The sequence below is a fragment of the Bos indicus x Bos taurus genome, chromosome 25 (genome assembly GCF_003369695.1).
Source record: "Bos indicus x Bos taurus breed Angus x Brahman F1 hybrid chromosome 25, Bos_hybrid_MaternalHap_v2.0, whole genome shotgun sequence".
NCBI classification, from domain to species: Eukaryota; Metazoa; Chordata; class Mammalia; order Artiodactyla; family Bovidae; genus Bos; species Bos indicus x Bos taurus.
Genome location: NC_040100.1, coordinates 14,086,094 through 14,109,536, shown reverse-complemented (window position 1 = coordinate 14,109,536; position 23,443 = coordinate 14,086,094). Strand labels below are relative to the sequence as shown.

Below are 23,443 nucleotides of genomic sequence, written 5' to 3'. Positions count from 1 at the left end.
TGGTATCTCTAATTTTCTTGAAGAGATCTCTAAGGGTGTAAATATTAATGAAACAGATGACTGTCCTTTCTGGATAGTCAGTTTCAGAGTAAGGATGGCAAGGCTAATGAAGTCACTCTACCTCTTCTGAACTGAGTACTGCCCCCTGGGTGATGCTCTGACATACATTCCAGTTCTGGGTGCTAAAGATGCAGGAGTGGCACTTAGATTTCATTTTAGCCCCTGGTGGAGAGTCTCTTCTCTGTCTTCCCCAAATCAGAATTCCTTAGTAGAGACTGGCATGGAGAAGTGGCTTAATCTCAAATGTAGAATTACTCACAGATGCCCTACAGGAAACTAGTTCTGCTTTCTCTTCTTCCACATCCATTTTAGAATTTCCCTGTTAAAGCCCTGTTGTTATTACCCTGTGTCCCCTTGTGGCTTACAAAAAAGAAAAACAAAACAAAAAGCCAAAAGTAAAAGTGTGTTTCTGGTTTCCTCAGTTGGAACTTGGGATACATTTTCCTATAGGAAAAAAAATTGAATTTGATTAGGTGATATTGAAATGGACTTGGTAGTGCTATAGTTTAGGTATGTGCTGTGCTTTGGTCGTGTCTGACTTTTTGTGACTCAATGGATTGTAGCCATGAGATTCTCCAGGCAAGAGTACGGGTGTGGGTTGCCATTTCCTCTTTGGGGATCTTCGCGACCCAGAGATCGAACCTGAGTCTGTCACATCTCCGGTGTTGGCAGGTGGGTTCTTTACCATTAGCGCCACCCGGGAAGTGTTTAGGTATATTACAGATTAATTCGATGTTGGCGGGGGTTGGGGGTTTGAATGGTAACTTCATCTCCGTTTTAATAGCATTATATCTGGAGGAATATGAATTTCAGATTTCAACAGAAATTTAGGAAACAGGAGTCATAAGTTGGAAGTTACAGGCAATTTTCAAAGGTTTGTAGCCGTTTCCTTCTTAGTTTGTTAAGTTTTTCCACTCCCGCCTTTCCTTAGACGGCACTCTTAACTCACTGATGTTTCCCATCACTCTGCTGTGGAGTCCTTTGTTTCTTTGGGTGCTTTCCCGCCACGTGTTGATCACCGACTCCCTCCCCTGGGTCTGGTCCAGTCATTCTATGATCTGATTTTTGTATGGGATGAGTCTTGTTGTCGGTATTGTTTTTGCCTCTGAGTTTCCAGCTTTTGGGGCTTCCCTTGTAGCTCAGTCAGTAAAGGATCTGCCTGCAGTGCAGGAGACCCGGGTTTGATCCCTGGGTCGGGAAGATCCCCTGGAGAAGGAAATGGCAACCCACTCCAGTATCCTTGCCTGGAAAATCTCATGGACACAGGAGCCTGGTGGGCTGCAGTCCCTGGGGTCACAAAGAGTTGGGTACGACTGAGTGACTAACACTTACTAACACTTACTTCCAGCTTTTGGCTCAGTGGCCAGCCTTCAGCACATTTTGAAGACATTCTGATCTTTTCAACGTTTCCTTTTTGTGCTTCTGTTCTCAATCTCAAGGGTACTCATTGTCTTTTCAGTTATTTCATTGATCATTAAACCAGTCTTCTTTCCATGACCTTTATTAGCTTTCCCCTTTATATGCACAATGTAAAATTAACTTTACGCTGATTACAAGTGGGTCAGGATTAAAGTGCAACTCAGCATCTTTTCAAAATGCTCACTTCCCCCTCCAAATACCACCATGGCAGGGAGACACAGGCTTCAGAGAATGGGGTGGAGGTTTCTTTTTTTTTTTTTTCCCTTAGTTAAATTTATGTATTTGTCTATGCTGGGTCTTAGTTGCGGCACACAGGATCTTCGATTTTCATCGTGGCGTGTGGGTTCTAGTTCCCTGACCAGGAAGTGAACCCGGGCCCCCTGCCTTGGGAGCGTGGAGTCTTAGCCACTTGACCACCACGGAAGTCTCAGGCTTAGGTTTCTTTAACTCAGTTTCCCACCAGTTCAGCTGAGATCAAGTAAGTGAACACTCTTTGGGAGGAACGTGCTCAGTGCTGAACGTGCAAAGATGAAGAAGACGTCATTTGTTGCTAGGTGTTTTTATCTATCGTTTAATGCAAAAAATAAAGGGTCTCTTAATAGATGGGCCTCAGGAATAAGGTGTGCTAAAGTACACATCCAAAAGGAATGTGGGGGAAGCCAGGAAGAAAATACCACCTGCTAATTGTTTTCTGAAGCTTGTTTATGAAATAAACATCACAATAGAAGTGGCTGGATCAAAGATCTATTTTATGTGACTTTCAGCCAGAGGGGTTCTTAGGAAGATCTTTGGCCGGGAACTGTATCATTATTTGAGAAGAAAGAATGTTTTATTTCTGAGTGGTCCAGTCTTTAGAAATAGAAATACTCATCTTTGTCAATTATACCTCAATTTAAAAAAGGCATAAGAAAGTATTAAAAGAATAAAAGTTCATCATTAACCAATGCCCCCCCCCCCACCAAAAAAAAAAAACAACCCCAAAGAAATAGGAATACTCCGTGTTGTACCTTATGTCCTTTTTCTGGGTTATTCAGCTTATTGGTATGACCTTAGGATAAAAATTCTGGAATCTTAAGTTTCTGCGTCAGCATCTTTCAGTGACATAAAGTGCATGCATGCGTGCTCAGTCGCTTCAGTCATGTCCAATTCTTTATGACCCCATGGACTGCAGCCAGCCAGGCTCCTCTGTCCATGGGGATTTTCCAGGCAAGAATACCGGAGTGGGTTGCCATGCCCTCCTCCAGGGGATCTTTCCGATCCAGGGATCGAACCTTCGTCTCTTATGTTTCCTGCATTGGCCAGCAGTTCTTTACCACTAGCATCACATGGAAGCCCAAGGTCTTTACCTCCAGTCTAGAGGCTGAATTAGAGACGTTGTGTTTGGGGGCAAGTAAACCATTTGGGTGCCTGTGGTGTTGAACTCATGGGGTCTGGATTGGCCGTTGTCCAATATGGGGCATTGTCCAATATCAAAAGAACTTTAAAAGACTGTCCCTTACCAGCAAGGTACTTCCTGACTTCCTGACTTCAGGGACAGAGCATCCATGGAACCAATCCAGAAAAAGTCTTCCCATTGTCCACACCTTCTTTTTGTACAACCAGAAGACTGGCAGCTGGTGTTTATTTTATCCGTTCAAGGCTCAGGGGTTAACAACTTTACAGAGAAGAGCAGTCGTAATCATAAATCTGACTGCATTTGCCTAGCACCATGGCATTAACCTGCCCATTCCTGCCTTAAATTCTGGTGCTGGCTTCTCTTCCTTACTAATAAAATGTCCTTTGAAGCCTTCTTTGCACCCCAGCATAGGGCACTTTTGACTACATTAAAAACCTGTTCAGGCAGGTATCCTTTCTTCTTAATGATTTTCTTTGCTGAGAATTCCTTTGCTGCCTCTTGGTTGGCAGAAGCTGCTCCTCCTGTTATCTTGACATTTTAAAAGTCAGACCTCTTTTTAAAATCATCAAACCATCCTTTGCTGGCATTCCATTCTCCAACTTTAGATCCTTCACCTTCCTCTTGCTCTAAGTTGTCATATAATGACTTCACCTTTTGAATCATATTCGTCTATAGGTATGTCTTTCTTATAACAATCCTGCCCCATACATAAAAGCTGCATTTTCAATACGAGATAAAAAGACATTTTACAAAAAGCTCAAGGTTTTCACACCTGCTGTAGCTGCAGCGACCGCTTCATGAATTTCCTTTCCTTTTTCTTTTTTTTACAATGGTCCTTCCACTGGACTCATTTGTCTTGAAGTGGCGGGCAACCGCAGCTGCAGACTTGACTCTTGGTGCATATCAAGCCATTTATCCTTTGTCACTTTTCTCTGCTTCTTGGGAGCATCACGTATCATATGGGTCCGTGCTGTTATTCAGGGTTTACGGTATTGCACTAAACATGATGAAAACTGTGAGAGAACTTCAAACCTGTACTGCAGTGAAACTGACTAGAGAGATGGCTGCTCACGTGATGATGACCCTCACCTGGAGTTTCAGACAGATACTTGCAGCACTCCTGCTCAGTGCCCTAGCAACAGGAGGTGCTGGGAAATGTGTACAGTGTTACAGTCTATACTGATCTTTACCTTTGTTTACATTTCTGTCAACTGGGAGTGGTGCTATACAAGGTCTGTTTGTGTGAGTACATTTTGATACATTTTAACTTAAAAAAAATACATGTATATTTTATGATAGTAAATGATAGAGGAGTATCTACATGTTTTTTATGCATTCAGGATACACCTAAGTTTTAAATTTTTTTGGATATTACTGTGTTATGGGGTGCATCTGTGAGACTTTTCAAATTGTCACAAATCTTCAAGAACTTTTATATAAATAGAAATTTCCAAAAATTATATATATATGTATATAAAAGAACTATATGTGTGTGTGTAGAAAAAACCACATACACGTCGACCTGCACTCTTCCAAACCTTGTTGTTCAAAGATCAACTGTATGTTGAATTGAATGGAATTACCGTTTTATTTAAAATAGAAAATAATTGAATTTATAGAACAATTCATGAAATAATTATCATAACGAAATATTTGCAGCTAAGATTAAAAAAAATGCTTATGTGCTGGGCTTGGTACCAAACTAGTTATTTCATGTGGCTTATTTCACTGAATTCTCACAACTGTGTGCGCATGTGTGTGTGTGTGTGAATTCCCCACGTTATACATCAGGGCATAGGTGTAGAGGGGATGGGTGGCTTGACTCAGGACACAGATCACCCTAGTGGTAGAGCCAGAGTTTGAACCTGGGGCATCTGACTTCCAGTGCATCTGACTGCCTTGCCAGTACTCAGTCATTCTTCTTTCTGAGTTTTAGGTTAATTTTACCACTTCAGATTAAATCTGCCCTTCAGCTCTTCTGCTCATGGGGAGATTAATGATGTTTCTTTTTTTTACAAAAAGAAAATTTTATACTTAATGCTGAGTTGTCTTGGCAACACAGAGTGAGTTAAGTATCAAGTTTTATTTAAAACCTTGATTCACTTAAGATTTTAGATTTCAGTAACTTAAAAAATTATCCATCTCCAATACTGACATGAAATACATTCTTAGAATTGCAGTTAGATAGTCATAAAAGAAGATAAAACCTGCCACTTTTAGATTGTTCTGATTTTAGCCTGTATTATGTTGATTTTGATGGCTTGGGTGTTTACTTGCACTTGCTTATTTCCAAGTAGATTGTGTGTGAGTGTATGTGTAAAATAAAGTCACCTCGTGGAAACTAAAGCACAAGCAAGCAGTGAAAGGTAACTTTATTTTCTCCAGATTTGTCTTCCTTAAGGCGATAGTTACTGGGATTTAATTATTTTAAGAAACCAGGATAAAGGTGATGATAAAAACACGTCCTTAATGAATGTTTTGTGTGTGTACTAGGCCGTCTGCTAAAGCCTTTCCAGGCATTATCTCATTTAATTCTAACAAACATTCTTTGGGGTAAATACTGCTTATAGTGAAGAAAATACATTTCATGAGTGACTAAGAAATGACTGAGAAGGTGTATGAATATGCTTCTCCTCATTTCTAATCTTGGTGAAGAGGAATATTATACTCTTTAGAAAGAATGTATTTTTCAAAAAGTACCTAGAGAAAGTAGCATGGATGCGTATACAGTAACATATGTAAATAGATAGCCAATGGGAATTTGCTGTATGATTCAGGGAACTCAAATTGGGGCTCTGTAATAACCTAGAGGTGTGGGAATGGGCTGGAGCTGGGAGGGAGATTCAAGAGGGAGGGGACACATGTATACCTATAGTTAACTCCCTTGGACTGCAAGGAGATCAAACCAGTCAATCCTAAAGGAAATCAGTTCTGAATATTTATTGGAAGGACTGATGCTGAGGCTGAAGCTCCAGTACTTTGGCCACCTGATGCGAAGAACCAGTTCATTAGAAAAGACTGTGACTCTGGGAAAGATTGAAGGCAGGAGGAGAGGGGGACAGCAGAGGATGAGATGGTTGGATGGCATCACTGACTCAACAGACGTGAGTCTGAGCAAGTTCTGGGAGATGGTGAAGGACAGGGAAGTGCTGCTGCTGCTGCTAAGTCACTTCAGTCGTGTCCGACTCTGTGTGACCCCATAGACGGCAGCCACAGGCTCCCCCGTCCCTGGGATTCTCCAGGCAAGATCACTGGAGTGGGTTGCCATTTCCTTCTCCAATGCATGAAAGTGAAAAGTGAAAGTGAAGTCGCTCAGTCATGTCCGACTCTTATCGACCCCATGGACTGCAGCCTACCAGGCTCCTCCGTCCATAGGATTTTCCAGGCAAGAGTACTGGAGTGGGGTGCCATTGCCTTCTCCGAGGGAAGTGCTACAGTCCATGAGGTCTCAGAGAGTCAAACGTGATTGAGTGATTAATTCATGATGTATGACAGAAATCAAACCAATATTGTAAACCAATCGTCAATCAATTAAAAATAAATAAATATTAAAAAAATAAAGACCTGGAGAGAGCACCAAATCCTGACCACTAGACCACCAGGGAGACATTACCATATGTAAAACAGATATCCAGTGGGAATTTGCTGTGTGATGCAGGGAGCTCAAATCCAGTGTTCTGTGACAACCTAGAGGGCTGGGGTGGAGTGGGAGGTGAGAGGGAAGTTCAAGAGGGAGGAGGCATATTTATACCTGTGGCTGATTCATGTTGCTGTATGGCAGAAACCAACACAGTATTGTAATTAATCCTCCAATGAAAACTAAATAAATAATAATAAAAAAGAGCCTAGAGATAATGGACAGAAATGTCTGAAGTAAAGAAGATTTATTTTTATTTGCCTTCTTATGCTCTTTCCAAGCCTTTCCAACTCATGTTAGATTGAAGGATGCTAATGAATGCTTTTTATTTATTAAAAATATTTTTTTTCTTTTTTCCCCGTGAATGCTTTCTGTGTTGGGCCAAAAGCAGTACTGCTTGACCTATGCAGTCCACTCGAGTCACATGGGGAGCATTTAATAAATACTAATGTCTCAAGCTCATCCCCAAAGATCAAGATTTAATTGGCTTGGGATACTGCCTGGATGCTGAGATTTTTAAAAATTCCTTAGGTTATTTCCCAACATCTAACTACAGTGGAAATCCATGGTGTGTGCCAGTGGTTCCCCAAGCTTGACTGCACATTGGGATCACCTGGGGAGTTTCAAAAACTCCTGATGCCCAGGCCCCTCCCCCAGATGGTGATTTTATTGGCCTGGGCTGTGGCCTGAAGTTTGGAACGTTGAAGATAGTCCCAGGTGATTCCAGTGTATTTCTAAGTTTGGAGACTGCTGGTTTATGCAGTGGTTTTCTTTTTTAAAAAATTGTTTTAAACTGATAGAAATTTAAAAAGAAAAGTTAGTTATTTGGCCGCACTGGGTCTAGTTGTGGCATATGGGATCTAGTTCCCCGACCAGGGATGGAACCTGGGCCTCCTGCATTAGGAGCCTGGAGTCTTAGCCACTGGACCCGCAGGGAAGCCCCTGTGCAGTGGTTTTTTACCTTGGCTGCACATTAGAATCACCTGGGAGACTGTTAAAGCTCCCATGACCCTGGCTTGCACCCACTCCAGTTACATAGAATCTTTGGCGCTGGATCTTGGCAGCTCTAGTTTTCCAAATCTTAATTCAAAATACTTGAGGGACGAAGGGAGGCAATGATTGGGGTAGGAGAGGCTATTCTTGGGCTTCTCTTGTGGCTCAACTAGTAAAGAATCCACTTGTAATGCGGGAGACCTGGGTTGGGAAGATCCTCTGGAGAAAGGAAAGGTTACCCACTCCAGTATTCTGGCCTAGAGAATTCCATGGACTATACACAGTCCATGGGGTCGCAAAGAGTTGGACATAACTGAGCGGCTTTCACTTTACTTGCCTTATGTAGCTATACTGAGTTCATTTTCTTAGACCAACATGATGGAATGCAGAGCTAAGAAAATTATGGAAAGTAATGTATTCTATGTTCCAAATAATTAGCTAATAATAAAATTAGTTTTGCCTGCTTTATTGATATAGTTTAAATAGTATTAAAGCCAAGGATGAGATTGCTGGTTTAATCATTGTAGGGTTTTCTTTTTTTTTTTTTCTGACTTAATGTGGCTCAGCTGGTAAAGAATCTGTCTGCAATGCAGGAGACCTGGGTTTGATCCCTGGGTTGTGAAGATCCCCTAGAGAAGGGAAAGTTTGTGTCTGCTCTCTTAGTGCAGTAGGCAGCATGTCAGTCTCATAATCTGAAGGTCCTGAGTTTGAACCTCAGACAGGGCAGATCATTCTTTTTGGGATTCCCTGGTGGCTCAGACGGTAAAGAGTCTGCCTGGGATGCTGGAGACCTGGGTTCGATCCCTGGGTCGGGAAGATCCCCCAGAGAAGGAAATGGCAACCCTCTCCAGTATTCTTGCCTGAAAAATCCCATGGATGGAGGAGTCTGGCAGGCTACAGTCCATGGGGTCACAAAGAATCTGACACGACTGAGTGACTTTCACTTTCAATAATTTTAAGGGTTCCCCCCCTCCCAGCCCTTGTTTTGTATTATTTGGCTGGTATCAAAAATGAATTTTCCCTCTAAAATCAAACAACCATTAAGAAAAATTAAAAATTTTTTAATTATGGAAAATAAAAGTGACATCCTCTATTTGTACCTTATTGAACTTGGTCCTTTCCACTGTCTTCCAGGGGTGCCAGGCGTCAAAGAAGAACGCTTTGAAGAAGGAATGACAGTAAAGCACTGTGCGTTGTCTCTCGTGGGAGAACCCATCATGTACCCAGAAATCAACAAGTTTTTGAAGCTACTTCATGAGTGTAAAATCTCCAGTTTCCTGGTCACAAATGCACAGTTCCCTGCGGAAATCAGGTGAGTGGTCTCGCCTGTCAAGATGATGCTTCTTGAATCTTGTGTTTGACTAAGAAGTAAAACTAATAGGTATTGATTCAGAAAGGATTTACTCATTTCTAACTATGTATAAATGTTGGCTTTGAGGGGTCAGAGCACCTGCTCCTAAACATCAATTCTATTGGGAAAGATAACATTTGTTTAAAGAATAGAGGCAAAAAAAATTGCTGGGGGAGTTCAACAGAGAAGTCATTTTTTTTTTTTTTTTAGATGGGAGAAGTGGAGTAAAAACTTCTCTGAGAAGGCTTATTAAAATTTGAGTCTCAAAATATGGCCGTGACAACCTAGAGGGGTGGGAGGGAGGTTCTAGAGGGAGGGGACATACGGATACCTATGGCTGATTCATGTCGATGTATAGCAGAAACCAACACAATATTGTAAAGTAATCGTAAGGAGAGAGCAATTGGCTAGGTGGCGGTGGTCAGGCTCTCTTGCCCCACTCCACTCACGTCCTGCTAGCTGGGATCATTTGTGGCACTGTGCGTGTGTGTGGTGGTGTGGTCCTATGTAAGCACCACCTGAAAAGCTCTTAGAGGCAGAGTAGAGTTGCGCTGCGGAGAAGGCAATGGCAAGCCACTCCAGTACTCTTGCCTAGAAAATCCCATGGATGGAGGAGCCTGGTGGGCTACAGTCCTCGGGGTTGCTACGAGTCGGTCATGACTGAGCGACTTCACTTTCACTTTTCACTTTCACGAAATGGAGAAGGAAATGGCAACCCACTCCAGTGTTCTTGCATGGAGAATCCCAGGGACGGCAGAGCCTGGTGGGCTGCTGTCTATGGGGTTGCACAGAGTCGGACACGACTGAAGCAACTTAGCAGCAGCAGCAGCAGAGTTGCGCTGAGTTGAGCTGCTGCTGCATCAGCCATGAGCCAGTAAAGCATGTCTGCAGTTCCTATGGCCCTTGCATCTTCTTCCAGCTTCCCTGCTCATACCTTGGCTGCACTGGGTTCAGCAAACAGTGAGATACAGCGAGATAGTAATTATCCTCCAATTAAAAAAAATAAATTTTAACAGTATGGCTGGGATTGGTACTTGGGGAGATAGGAAACTGTAGGTTTTTAATAGCCTTTCCCTTCTCCAGGGGATCTTCCCAACCCAGGGATTGAAGCCAGGTCTCCCATATTGCAGGCAGATTCTTTACCAACTGAGCCACCAGGGAAGCCCAAGAATACTGGAGTGGGTAGCTTATTCCTTCTCCAGCAGATCTTCCCGACCTAGGAATTGAACTAGGGTCTCCTGCATTGTAGGCAGATTCTTTACCAACTGAGCTACCAGGGAAGCCCAATTTAAAAAAAGGTTTTTTAAAAATATGGCTGGGATTGGTACTTGTGAAGGAGATAGGAAACTGTTGGTTTTTAATAAGAACTACCTGAGAAAGATACAGAATTGGGGTCTTTGGGATACCACTATGTAAATATAGTTGACTTGGACCACAGAGGGTGCAGAAGAGCCTGGCAGCAGTTGAACAGGTTGGGGCGACGACTTCAAATGCTGTTCTTTAGGAAGATCTTGCTTTCTGCAGAGTAATCTGCCAGCATGTTTGTATAAAGTGGGAAGGCCAAGAAACAGGAAACTGGATAGGAGATGGTAAGGTTTGTTTAAGAGTTGTAAGGATGAAAGGAAGACAGAATGAGGAGTCTTCAAAAAGGTGTCATTGACATTGCACTTGAAAACATGTGGATTATTTTCAGATATCTTTTGATATTGATTTCTAACATAATTCCACAGTGGTAAGAGAACAGATTCTGTGATTTCAGTACCTATAGACCATGAAATTTTTGCACCTTGTTTTATGTCCTTGGATATATTCCAGTGTCTCCTAGTTTATAGTCTATGGGAACTTGAGTTTGTATCCTACTGTTGTGTGAAAATGGTATAAATCTTAATTATGTTGAGTTGGTTCATGGTGCTTTTTGGATCTACCATATCCTTCTACTTTTCTGTCTATTCATTCTGTTAGTTTTTGAGAGTTTGATATTGAAACTCCAACTAAAAATCTTGATTTTTCTACCTAAAAAAATAATCGTAATATACAGCGGAACTATATGTAACTTTGTTCTGTGTTTTCCAAGTCTGCTGTATATGTGTTGTCATACTTTCATAATTTAAAAAATAAAAAAGAGGAAAAAAAGGTGTCATTGAGGCATGATAGATAGATAAGCTTGGCAAACTGGATGGCTCTGTGAGCCCTGCATGGAAGAGGACTTAGCTGATGACTGGGAAAGTTCCAGCCAGGTTGATTGCTAGGATAGTGGGGCTCTGTAACAGTAGAGGGATCCGCCATACTCTGGTATTTTCAAAGAAACTCTTGACTTTGTTAGCTGGTCTTCCCTTGACCCACTTACAAGTGTTACATTCAGGCTAGTGGCCTTTTTGGGATACTCAACTTTTCTTTAAGAGGATCTCAGTTCCCCCCCCAGCTCCAAAGCATAGGGTTCCTTACTGACAGTTCTCCCACAGAAGGGAGTTTTCACAGTGAGTGGTCCGTGAGGATTTATGGAAGATAGGAAAAAACACCTTAGGCAGATGAGAAAGCTTTATGTTTTTATTTGTCAACATGGCAGCTAATAAAACTGACAAGAATGTGACATTTAATGATAGAGCTGTTGAGGATTAAACAACAACAAAAACCCCTTCTCTTGAGAAAAAGTCCTCTTAGTTCCACAAAAGCAAGTGTTTTTATAATAGTATTTTTGATAGGCATGAAACTGAGGTACCCTAGCATGCATCAGTTACCTTCTGCTGTAATCATTTTCCTTGGGACCGAGCCACTCAAACTCGCCACCATTCGTTTGATTTCCAGGTCAGCGAACACTTCAGGTGGTGGGAAGCTGATGCATCTGGAGAGAGTAGAGACGCCCAGTGCCCTTTCCCCCTCATCTTTTTATCCGGCAGTTTTCTGAGTTGTAATCTTGAAAATAAACTATTAATAGAAAGTAAACTGTTTTCCCTGAGCTCTGAGAGCTGTTCTAGCAGATTATCAAACCCGAGGAGGGGTCATAGGGCACGAGATCCACAGGCAGTTGATCAGAAGCACAGGTGGCAGCCTGGAACTGTGACTTGTGTCAGAAGTAGGGGCGGCCTGGGACTGAGTCCTGACCTGGGAGGTCTGTGCTGACTCCAGGGATTTACTGTCAGAATGGAATTAAACACAGGACACCTAGCTGGTGTCTGCAGAGAACCTCAGGCCTCCTTGGTGTGGAGAGGAACCACACATCTGGTGTCAGAAGTGGTGTGAGTCAAAAACCAGATAAGTGTGTTCTGAAGTGATCTAATGTCATAAAAACAGCACTTCATACTTGGTGCTTGGCAATTTTTGCCAGATTGTCTTTTTTTCCAAAGGTTTCCAAAAGAAATCTCTTTTATGCAGAATCTCAGGATTTAAATGTTGGCTCAAAAAAAAAAAAAAAAAAAAAAGCTTTTAAACGTGGTGCAGGACAAATAAAACCTACTCCTTATCAATTGCCAGTTTGAGATTTCCAGTCTTAAGAACCCTCCGGGCCTTCCAACGTAACTCCGATTTTTTTTTTTTTAGTTGAATTCCTGAAAAACACTGAGTCCCAGTAGGTTCAAGGCCACCCTCTTTGTACAGGGTACAAAGTACAGGGTACAAAGTCTGTTTTGCGCTACAGTAGACGACAAATGATGGCCATAAATTCTCCCTCTCCTTGTATCCGCGATCTTTGTGCTGTAGCTCTGAGTGTCCCCCCACTGACTCCAAGCTCGGCCACGTGACTTGCTTTGGCCAAGAGGAAGTGAGCGAAGGTGACAGAAGCAGAGGCTTGAATGATGTCTCTGCACCGAGGCTTGCCCTTTCTTGCTGCTCTCTGAAACCCTGCCACCGTGTGATCAACTTCAGACTTGCTGGGGGTTAAGAGGCTGCACACACAGAGGCCCCAGCTGTCCCAGTTGAGGCCATCATGAACCAGCCAGTCCAGCAGATGCGCCAACTGAGACTAGCAAAGGCAGCCAAGATGAACGGACCTCCCAGCCCATCCACAGAATTTCAAGCCATGTCTCTTGGGTCTCCTGCATTGGCAGGCAGGTTCTTTACCACTAGCGCCAGCTGGGAAACAGGATCGATTGAAATCATTGTGATCGATCATTGGTGATGAACTCAGTCTCTTATCTAGCTCGTCTCCCTTTCCTAGAGGTTGTGGGTGGGGCTGAAAGTGCCAACCCTCTAATCACTGGGTTGGTTCTTTTGGCACCAGCCCCCTGTCCTCAAGCTGTCCAGGGGCCCACCAAGAGTCACTTCATTAATATAAATTCTTGTTTGGTGGAGAGGGGCTCATTAGAGATGACAGAAAACACATCTCTCACCTCTGTCACTCGAGAAATACCAAAATTAGGAGCTCTGTGCCAGGGATTAGGGACAAAGACCAAGTGTCTACTTGTTACTATCTGACAATATCACACTAAGGAATGGTTATCTATTCAAAAGCCTATACTTTTCAGTTTGCCGTGCTCTCCACCACTTGGCTGTCTCCTCAGCCCTGAGGCTGAGTGTCATCTACTACTTGTCAGAGGAATCGCACTGTTGAATCCCTTACAGCAGAGAAATTTCCGTCAGCATTTCTAACAGGCATGAAACAATGGAAGGCAGACAGAACACCGCATATCAGAAAAATAGAAGCCTATTGCTTGGGGTAAGGCAAGAATATTCTGGAGTGTTTCACACACAGTCTGTGGTTCGGTGTCCAGAGAACCTCTTTTTCGTTTAGAAGTGGCTTGTTTCGTTTAGAAGTGACTCGCATCGTATCCTTGGCTCCTGCAGACATGTGAGTTTAGGACTCTTAATTCTGGAGACTGCATGATCTGTGCTGACATTCAGCCTTGCCGTCAGAAAGGCCCATCGCACCTGGATAATGCTGTCCCACTGGACTGCTGCATGTTGTTCCTTCCTGTAAACTGTTCTGTGCTAAGGTGTCAAAGACCTCCTGAGACATCTTGCTCAAAGCAGACCATGTGGCAGAGTAAGGAAGGTGCTGAGGGTGATGTTCCACAACACTGAACCCAGTTTTTTTTTTCCTTCTATTATTTATTTATTTGGCTGCATGGGTCTTACTTGCGGTATGTGGGTGCACAAACTCTCTAGTTGCGGTGTGCAAGCTAATTGTGGCATGCAGGCTCCAGAGCACACAGGCTCAGTAGTTGCTTTGTGTGGGCTTCGTTGCCCCACAGCATGTGGGTTCTTAGTTCCCTGACCAGGGATCAAACCCGTGTCCCCTTCATCCCAAGGCAGATTTTTAGCCACTGGACCACGAGGGAAGTCCCCTGAACCTAGTGGGTCCTTTCCTTTGTGGGTGTTCGAATCCTAAAACTGTCTCCCTCTTTGTGAGTGTATTAGAGGGTGTAGAGTCAAGTGTACAGCCCTTTGTAGACTGACTTGCTCTTAGCTTCATCTTCAGTTCACCTCTACACAATTTTCTTGTCCACTGTTTTTAAGTTTACATTTAAAATCTTATATTTTTTCTTTTTTGATACATACAGTTAATTCAAAGCTTACTCCCTGCCAGCAGGCTTATTGTAAGAAGACAGAGCTCTGTTCCATTTTTAACTATGACACAATTAACATTTAACTTCCCACACCTCCTCCACCACCGCAGAATTTGTCCCTGTGTGTGTTTACTTTTGAGCATCTTCATCGAAACTATGTGTGAGCTTCATTCTCTTTCTTTCACTTCTTCCACTTGTGCTTCTGTTATTTTGTTTGCTTCGTGTTTTTGCTATTAATAGGATAGTCACTATAGGTGTTAGAGAAACTCTGTAAATTGGACATCTCTTCACATATTACTTAGTAAATGTTTGAAGAAATGCATGAATTTTAATAAAATAAAGTTTTCTTGTGTTTATCAGCTCAAAGTGGCTATAGATAACAGCGACAATGAAATGAAGATTGGTTATAAATACTACTTGCTCCTTTCCACAGAAGTCTCTTATTTCCTCCTAGCCTGTTTTGTTTTTTTTGTTGTTGTTCAGTCACTAAGTCATGTCCGACTCTTTGCGACCACATGGACTGTGCACGCCAGGCTTCCCTGTCTTTCATGATCTTCCAGAGTTTGCTCAAACTCATGGCCAGTGAGCCAGTGATGCCATCCAAGAATCTCATCCTCTGTTGCTCCCTGCTCCTCCTGCCCACAATCTTTCCCAGCATCAGAGTCTTTTCCAGTGAGTCAGTTCTTCCCATCAGGTGGTCAAAGTATGGGAGCTTCAGGTTCAGCATCAGTCCTTCCAATGAATATTCAGAGTTGATTTCCTTTAGGAGTGACTGGTTTGATCTCCTTGCAATCCAGGAGACTCTCAAGAGTCTTCTCCAACACCACAGTTCAAAAGCATCAATTTGTCGGCGCTCAGCTTTCTTTATGGTCCAACTCTCACGTGCGTACACGCCAACTGGAAAAGCCATAGCTTTGAATATATGGACCCTTGTTGGCAAAGTGATGTTTCTGCCTTTTAATACGCTGTCTAGGTTCATCATAGCTTTTCTTCCAAGGAGCATCTTTTAATTTTGTGGCTGCAGTCACCGTCAGCAGTGATTTTGGAGCCCAAGAAAATAAAATCTGCCACTGTTCTGTTTGTATTAAGTTTAAAATATAGTCTTCTTTTTTGTCTATGAATCGATGGAATACTTTTCAGAACTATGCTTTTCTGGATGAGCTAAAGAGAGAGAGGTAGCACAGTGAAATGAGGAGGAGCTGGGTTGGGCTCTGTCTAGAAGAGATCTGAATTTGAATCTTGACTTGCTTTCTTATTGTCTTTCTGACATGGGGAAGATAACTTCTCAGTGGCTAGTTACTCATCTGTAAAATGATCACAGTAATAATGACCGCCTTGTAGTGACATTGTTAGTGCATAATAATATAATACGTGAGAAACACCATTGGAAAGATAGGCTATGTAGTATCAGTCAGGTGTACATTAGGCAAGAACCATTACTTGAGATGAAATGGGGCATTTCCTAATAATAAAATATTAAACCCACTAGGAACATAAAGCAATATGTTTGTATATATGTCAGAATTTGTAAACACTCAGTAACATAATCTCAAAATTGACAGAACTCTAAGGAGAAATAGCAAGTTTTTAACACGCTTCTCTCAAATGGATAAAACAAGTAAATCAAAATCAGTAAAAGTAGTGAAGATTTGAATGGCTAAATTAACAAGTTTAGTCTATATGGCAGAAATAGAGTATTGAAACTTGACACTTTGGAATGTAAATTCTTAAGAGCACAGAACTTGCTCTCAGAACAGTTAACAAACAGCCATGTGCTGGGCATTACAGAAGGTTTCAAGAAAGTGTTGAAATCATTTAGAGCACAGTATCTGAACACAAGGCAATTAAACTATGAATCAGTACTTAAAGATAACTAGAATATTCCAATATGTGTATAACTTAGTGTACTTCTCACTTGCTTATGGTCACTTTGGTTATTTTTTTATTAATAGGAGCATCAAAGTTACTGCTGAATTCCCTTGATTTCTTGTTGTTCAGTTGCTAAGTCATTTTCAACTCCCTGCAACCTCGTGAACTACAGCACTCCAGTCTTCCCTGTTTTTCACTATTTCTCAAAGTTTGCTTAAACTTACATCCATTGAGATGGTGATGCTATCCAATCATCTCATCCTCTGTCACCCTCTTCTCCTCCTGCCATCAACCTTTCCTATCATCAGGAAAGGTTCCAATGAGTCGGCTCTTCACATTAGATGGCCAAAGTTATTTGAGTTTCAGCATCAGTCTTTCCAGTGAATATTCAGGGTTGATTTCCTTTAGGATTGACTGATTTGATGTCCTTGATTTCTTATAAACATAAATTTGTCTCCCTTTTTTCCTTTCTGTAGAGATGAGTAGGTTCATTTTAGGTAGGACCTTGATATGATTATTGAGATTATTCTGGGTAGAATGAGGCCTGATCTCTAAAGAAAGGAAGAAGGAGAGGATTTTTATGTTCAGTTACTGTGTATTTCTATATACGATCATTCATAACTCAGGTTTAAAATTAGCAGGATGAAAGGTCATCACAATAATCATATCAAGATTCACAGGATGTTTTCACTGGGGATTGGGCTCAGACTTTATATCCTTTTCATTGTATAGTTTTTAATTACTCTCAACAGCATTGAGAGATTCTGAGACTCAGGAATTATTATGATAGTTTTAAGGATGTGACTAAAACCATCCTATCTCTGTATAAAATGGAGGCAGACAAATGACTGAGCTTGGAGCCTCATTGCCTGTTTTTTCAGGGAACAGAGGCCAATAGCAGAGACTCAGAACATTTCTCCAAGGTCCTTTTACTGCTTTTGAGCCACTTAGGAATGAACTCGAAAGCTCCTTAGGACTTTTCCTCTTCTCCATTCTTCCTCTGCTCCTTGGGAAAAAATCTATAAAATTCCTTAATTATAGCACTTCAAACATCTAGTATTGACAAAATTCCTTATTGCTAGTATCAATGTCCAGGCCCACCCCCCCCCCACCCCCCCACCTTTTTTGTGTGTGTGTGAAATGATGAGGGCTTGTAAAGCAACTAAGGCCTTTGGAATTTACTGTTCATAATCTAAAAGCAGGTATGGAGGTGTAGTGAAAAGGTCAGGCTGGTTCCCATTTTGCATCAGGCAGCTTTATGACACAAAGTTCTGTGAGTTATTAGATGATGATAGCCTGCAGTATCCATTAAGATGATCTTTTTTAGTTTTGTAAAACACAAAGTCCAGTTAGAGTAGCTTATTTTATTAAAGAGGCCCCCAGCAAAAGGGGTGGTGAGACAAGTTGCCGGCATTATAGTTACAGTCGTTTTGCGTTTCCAGTAATTGATGTCCTTTGCTCAGTAGTGACACATTATTGAACTTTTAAGGATTCCTTTTAGATATCATATCAGCCCTGGAGAGGGATTAAAGCAATGAGAGTCTGCCGTGTTTTAATCATTCTTTCCTAGCTTTGATCAAAGCTTCCCCACTTTTAACAACTTTGACTTTAGCCCCTTCTGGTTTTTCCATATGTCACTAAGCCAGATCATTACAAGCATTCGTTTGGCCTACATTCCTTAAAAAGTTCTGTCAGTTGAAGTCAACGATATCCACTGAAAAGTAGCTTTCAGTGTCTACTGATATGACTGGGTAAAAAGAAAAATAGAGTTCCTGTCCGTCAAGGAAAGTTGTAAGGCCAACCCTGATAGATATAAAAGCACATCACCCCTTTGATGGTGAATTTTATGGCATGTGAATTATGTGTCAGTTTTTAAAAGGGCATAGACTTTGAAACCAAAAAAAACAACACATAAATAACATTTTCGAGGTTAATATAAATTATGAAATAGTTATAGGAAATTAATAATAGAATTTAGTAAGGATTATTAAGGGGCAATTTCTTTCTTTCTCGAAATTCACTGAAGAGAGTGAATTATGAGACCCATTGGCAGGGAGAACAGAGAGGCTTTGGAAAAAGTACAATCTGAGCTTTAAACATAACTGGCAAGAAACGTGGTAGATGATTACTTTGTGAAATGAGCCAGTGAGTTTGAGAGAAGTGGGGAATGAGTGGTACTGACGGATGCAGATTAAGAAGGCAAAGAAAATAAAAATCTGCAACATGTGTTTTTCTTCTGGGTTGTGCTGTTTTGTGAATATGTTGCTGCCCTTCTGCTAACTCTGCTTTGCTGATGGCCCTCGGAGTAGGTCATTGTTTGTCCACGCAAGGCTTGACTGTCAACCCACTCCTGTTCTCAGAGGCCTAGACAAGGCCTTGGTGTGGCTCTGTGTGCTTCAGAGAAGACTTGTTCTTGTTCCTTAGAAAACCCCATTAGCAAATGGATGATGGGAAGTGGCCCATCAGCACAGATCCCTGGAGAAGCCTTAGTGGCAGAGTTTTTGGAGAAGCTTCGGTCTGAGAGCCCCTTGTAATTGAGCTGAAAGTGCCAGAGCTAAAGCTTGATCTTGTTTTATTTTCCACTGAAGAGAGACCTGTTTGAAGAGAGACCAGTTTTAAGTAATCAAATGTTTTCAGTTCATTAGGGATGGTGTCCAGTCATTTTAAAGAATAACCAACTGATATTTCATTCTGTTACAATGTCATGCATGCTCAGTCCTGTCTGACTGTTTATCACCCCATGGACTTAGCTCACCAGGCTCCTCTGTCCATGGGATTTCCCAGGCAAGAAGACTGGAGTGGGTTGCCATTTCCTTCTCTAAGGGGTCTTCCTGACCCAGGTATTGTACTTGCATCTCTTGCATCTTCTGCATTGAAAGTGAAAATGAAAGTCCTCAGTCGTGTCCGCCTCTTTGCAATCCCATGGACCATAAAGTCCTTGGAATTCTCCAGGCCAGAATACTGGAGTGGGTAGACTTTCCCTACTCCAAGGAATCTTCCCAAGCCAGGGATCAAACCCAGGTCTCCCACAATGCAGGCAGATTCTTTACCAGCTGAGCCACAAGGGAAGCCCAGGAATACTGGAGTGGGTAGCCTATCACTTCTCCAGAGAATTTTCCCAACCCAGGAATCGAACCAGGCTCTCCTGCATTGCAGGTGAATTTTTTACCATCTGAGCTATGAGGGAAGCCCACCAGCTGAGCCACCAGTGAAACAAATCATACCTTCAATTTCTGGGAGAAGTAGAAGCCTCTAGACCCAGTGACATATTTAAGCACTGCATCTATTACAGATTGTAAGTTTAACATTATGAAGAGCCTGACTTATGTGTAATTTTCTTCTGTTGCGTTTTTTTTTTTTGAATTTTGAATTACCAAGGGACCTCAAACCAGTTACCCAGCTCTACGTCAGTGTGGACGCTAGCACCAAAGACAGCCTGAAGAAAATCGACCGCCCGCTCTTCAGGGATTTCTGGCAAAGATTCCTTGATAGTTTAAAAGCCTTGGCTGCAAAGGTAAGAGTTATGACATCTTTAAAAAAAAAAATGGAGAGGTTTTTCTTTTCTTTCTAAAAAAGACTAAAATCTACAACTTTTTTTTAAGACTTCCACTTTTATTATTCAATATATTTATTTATCGATTTCCTCTTAAGTTTCTAGCACTGTGCCTTATATATGTCTTTGATGTATTTAGAGAGAGGGATGCATACCCCCAAAGCTAATTAAACACAGTTAAGCTGCAGTACGTAGCAACCCTAGAATATGTTTAAATATGAAATTAGTTTTCCTGAATTTCTAGAACAAAATTACCTACCCAGTAAGGAACTCAACCCCAAAGCGTCCAAATTTGATGTCTTTTCCTGCAAACCTTTGCCCCTTCTTAAGTCTCCTTATTCTTTTCGACCTAAAGTACTGCTTCTTCTCCATTGGCCTGCTGTCAGTATTTGATATTTTCTGTTCTACCTTAAAAAAAAAAATCAATTAAAAAAAAATTTTGGCTGTGCTGGCTCTTCATGTGTGCATGGACTCTCTTAATTGCTGTGTGCGGGCTCAGTTGCCCTGGGGCATATGGGATCTTAGTTCCCCTACCTGGGATCAAACCTGTGTCCTCTTCATTGGAATGCGGATTCTTAACCACTGGACCACCAGGGAAGTCCCTTGCTCTGCCTCTTCTTCTCTTGTAGTCGTTTTCCCCTTTCTTGTTCTCTTTGCTTCTGCCCTGCAGTTCTTCATGTTCTACCCAGATCTGATATTGATGACCACTGTAGGAGCTTAAAAAATGGGTTTCTTATTCCTAGTGGGATTCAAGAATCTGCATTTTAAACATCTTGGGGGACTTTTGATGTGTAGCCGAAGATGGTAGTTGGTATCCCAGAAAACCTGCCCTTCCCTCTTTTGCCCTTCCTGCCCCATGGCTGTCTGGCTGCAGTGGACATTTCCAGGCTCGTCGTTCACCATCTTCCCCAGGAATGCTACACGTCTCTACTCATCTTGCCATTTCTGCAGGTGTGCCCAGCACTTTTCTTGAGAGCCCAGACTGTCCTTTCTTTCCACTTCTTTGACTTGCAGAAATTCTCTGCAACCTTCAGGTCTCAGCTTCCTTACTACCTCTGCTGTGAAGCTTTCTCCAGTTGCAGATAGCTGCCCCGTCTCGCTTCCTAAGTTTCATATCTGTAAATACACTTCATTTCCTCTATTTTATCCTAGCTTCCCTCTCCCAAACTGGATTCCTTACTCATATCTGAATTTTATCTAACATGGCACACTTTATGGTATTTGTGTGCTATGCTTAGTCATTCAATCGTGTCCGATTCTTTGTGACTCCAAAGGGCTATAACCTGCCAGGCTCCTCTGTCAATGGGGATTTCCCAGGCAAGAATACTGGAGTGGGTTGCCATGCCCTCCTCCAGGGGATCTTCCCAACCCAGGGATCAAACCCAGGGCTTCTGCATTGCAGGCAGATTCTTTACCAGTTGAGCCACCAGGGTATTTGACAAATGTTTGTTAAAAGAGTGAATGAGACTCACCAGAGCTCTGTAGTGGTAAGAGGTACTGTATACATTTTCTTTATTTTTCAGCTGATCACATTCCATACTCACTCCTATCCCCCCTGCCCGATTTTATGCTTGAGAAGTTAAATCAGTGCCTTTTTTGGTGATTAACACTGACATTATATAAGACATGAAAAATAGGCATTAGTTTCTGATCCATCTTGGATTATTTATAAAACCAGCAAGTCAACATCTGGCTTGGTTGCTAAAGTCTCTTTGGCTGTGATCTTTACCCTCAGGTGTATCCTCTTCGCTTGTTGCTAAGACAGGAACATGAAAATCAGAATGGGTTTAAATGGAAGTAAACAGCAGGGTTGGCAATATCAAACACATATGATACACACAGCTCTGTATAAAATAGATAACTAATAAGGGCCTGAATGGTCTAGTGGTTTTCCCTACTTTCTTCAGTTTACGTCTGAATTTGGCAATAAAGAGTTCATGATCTGAGCCACAGTCAGCTCCTGGTCTTGTTTTTGCTGACTGTATAGAGCTTCTCCATCTTTGGCTGCAAAGAATATAATCAATCTGATTTCAGTGTTGACCATCTGGTGATGTCCATGTATAGAGTCTTCTCTTGTGTTGTTGGAAGAGGGTGTTTGTTATGACCAGTGCATTTTCTTGGCAAAATTCTATTAGCCTTTGCCCTGCTTCATTCCATATTCCAAGGCCAAATTTGCCTGTTACTCAAGGTGTTTCTTGACTTCCTACTTTTGCATTCCAGTCCCCTATAATGAAAAGAACATCTTTTTTGGGTGTTAGTTCTAAAAGGTCTTGTAGGTCATCATAGAACCATTCAACTTCAGCTTCTTCAACGTTACTGGTTGGGGCATAGACTTGGATTACTGTGATATTGAATGGTTTGCCTTGGAAACGAACAGAGATCATTCTGTCGTTTTTGAGATTGCATCCAAGTACTGCATTTCGGACTCTTTTGTTGACCATGATGGCTACTCCATTTCTTCAGAGGGATTCCTGCCTGCAGTAGTAAATATAATGGTCATCTGAGTTAAATTTACCCATTCCAGTCCATTTTAGTTCGCTGATTCCTAGAATGTCGACATTCACTCTTGCCATCTCTTGTTTGACCACTTCCAATTTGCCTTGATTCATGGACCTGACATTCCAGGTTCCTAAATCAAATCCCTTATGATTATACAGTAGAAATGAGAAAAAGATTTAAGGGCCTAGATCTGATAGATAGAGTGCCTGATGAACTATGGAATGAGGTTCGTGACATTGTACAGGAGACAGGGATCAAGACCATCACCATGGAAGAGAAATGCAAAAAAGCAAAATGGCTGTCTGGGGAGGCCTTACAAATAGCTGTGAAAAGAAGAGAAGCGAAAAGCAAAGGAGAAAAGGAAGGATATAAGCATCTGAATGCAGAGTTCCAAAGAATAGCAAGAAGAGATAAGAAAGCCTTCTTCAGCGATCAATGCAAAGAAATAGAGGAAAACAACACAATGGGAAAGACTAGAGATCTCTTCAAGAAAATTAGAGATACCAAGGGAACATTTTATGCAAAGATGGGCTTGATAAAGGACAGAAATGGTATGGACCTAACCAAAGCGGAAGATATTAAGAAGAGATGGCAAGAATACACAGAGGAACTGTACAAAAAAGATCTTCACGACCCAGATAATCACGATGGTGTGATCACTGACCTAGAGCCAGACATGCTGGAATGTGAAAGTCAAGTGGGCCTTAGAAAGCATCACTATGAACAAAGCTAGTGGAGGTGATGGAATTCCAGTGGAGCTATTTCAGATCCTGAAAGATGATGCTGTGAAAGTGCTGCACTCAATATGCCAGCAAATTTGGAAAACTCAGCAGTGGGCACAGGACTGGAAAAGGTCAGTTTTCATTCCAATCCCAAAGAAAGGCAATGCCAAAGAATGCTCAAACTACTGCACAACTGCACTCATCTCACATGCTAGTAAAGTAATGCTCAAAATTCTCCAAGCCAGGCTTCAGCAATATGTGAACCATGAACTTCGAGATGTTCAAGCTGGTTTTAGAAAAGGCAGAGGAACCAGAGATCAAATTGCCAACATCCGCTGGATCATGGAAAAAGCAAGAGAGTTCCAGAAAAACATCTATTTCTACTTTATTGACTATGCCAAAGCCTTTGACTGTGTGGATCACAATAAACTGGAAAATTCTGA

At 41.8% G+C, this 23,443-nt stretch overlaps 1 protein-coding gene and 1 non-coding gene across 3 annotated transcripts in view; both read left to right on the top strand.

The window, feature by feature from the left end:
* Positions 1-23,443, top strand: part of LOC113883197 (S-adenosyl-L-methionine-dependent tRNA 4-demethylwyosine synthase) — a 146,031-nt gene that overhangs the window by 53,615 nt on the left and 68,973 nt on the right. For both annotated transcript variants that reach the window (XM_027526646.1, XM_027526647.1), the window contains 2 exons: positions 8,640-8,817; positions 19,605-19,740. In XM_027526646.1, coding sequence (XP_027382447.1) covers positions 8,640-8,817; positions 19,605-19,740 — 314 coding nt within the window. The remainder of the gene's footprint in view (positions 1-8,639; positions 8,818-19,604; positions 19,741-23,443) is intronic.
* On the top strand, positions 8,159-8,231 carry TRNAM-CAU. The gene has a single exon. It is a non-coding gene; the product is annotated as a tRNA-Met (tRNA).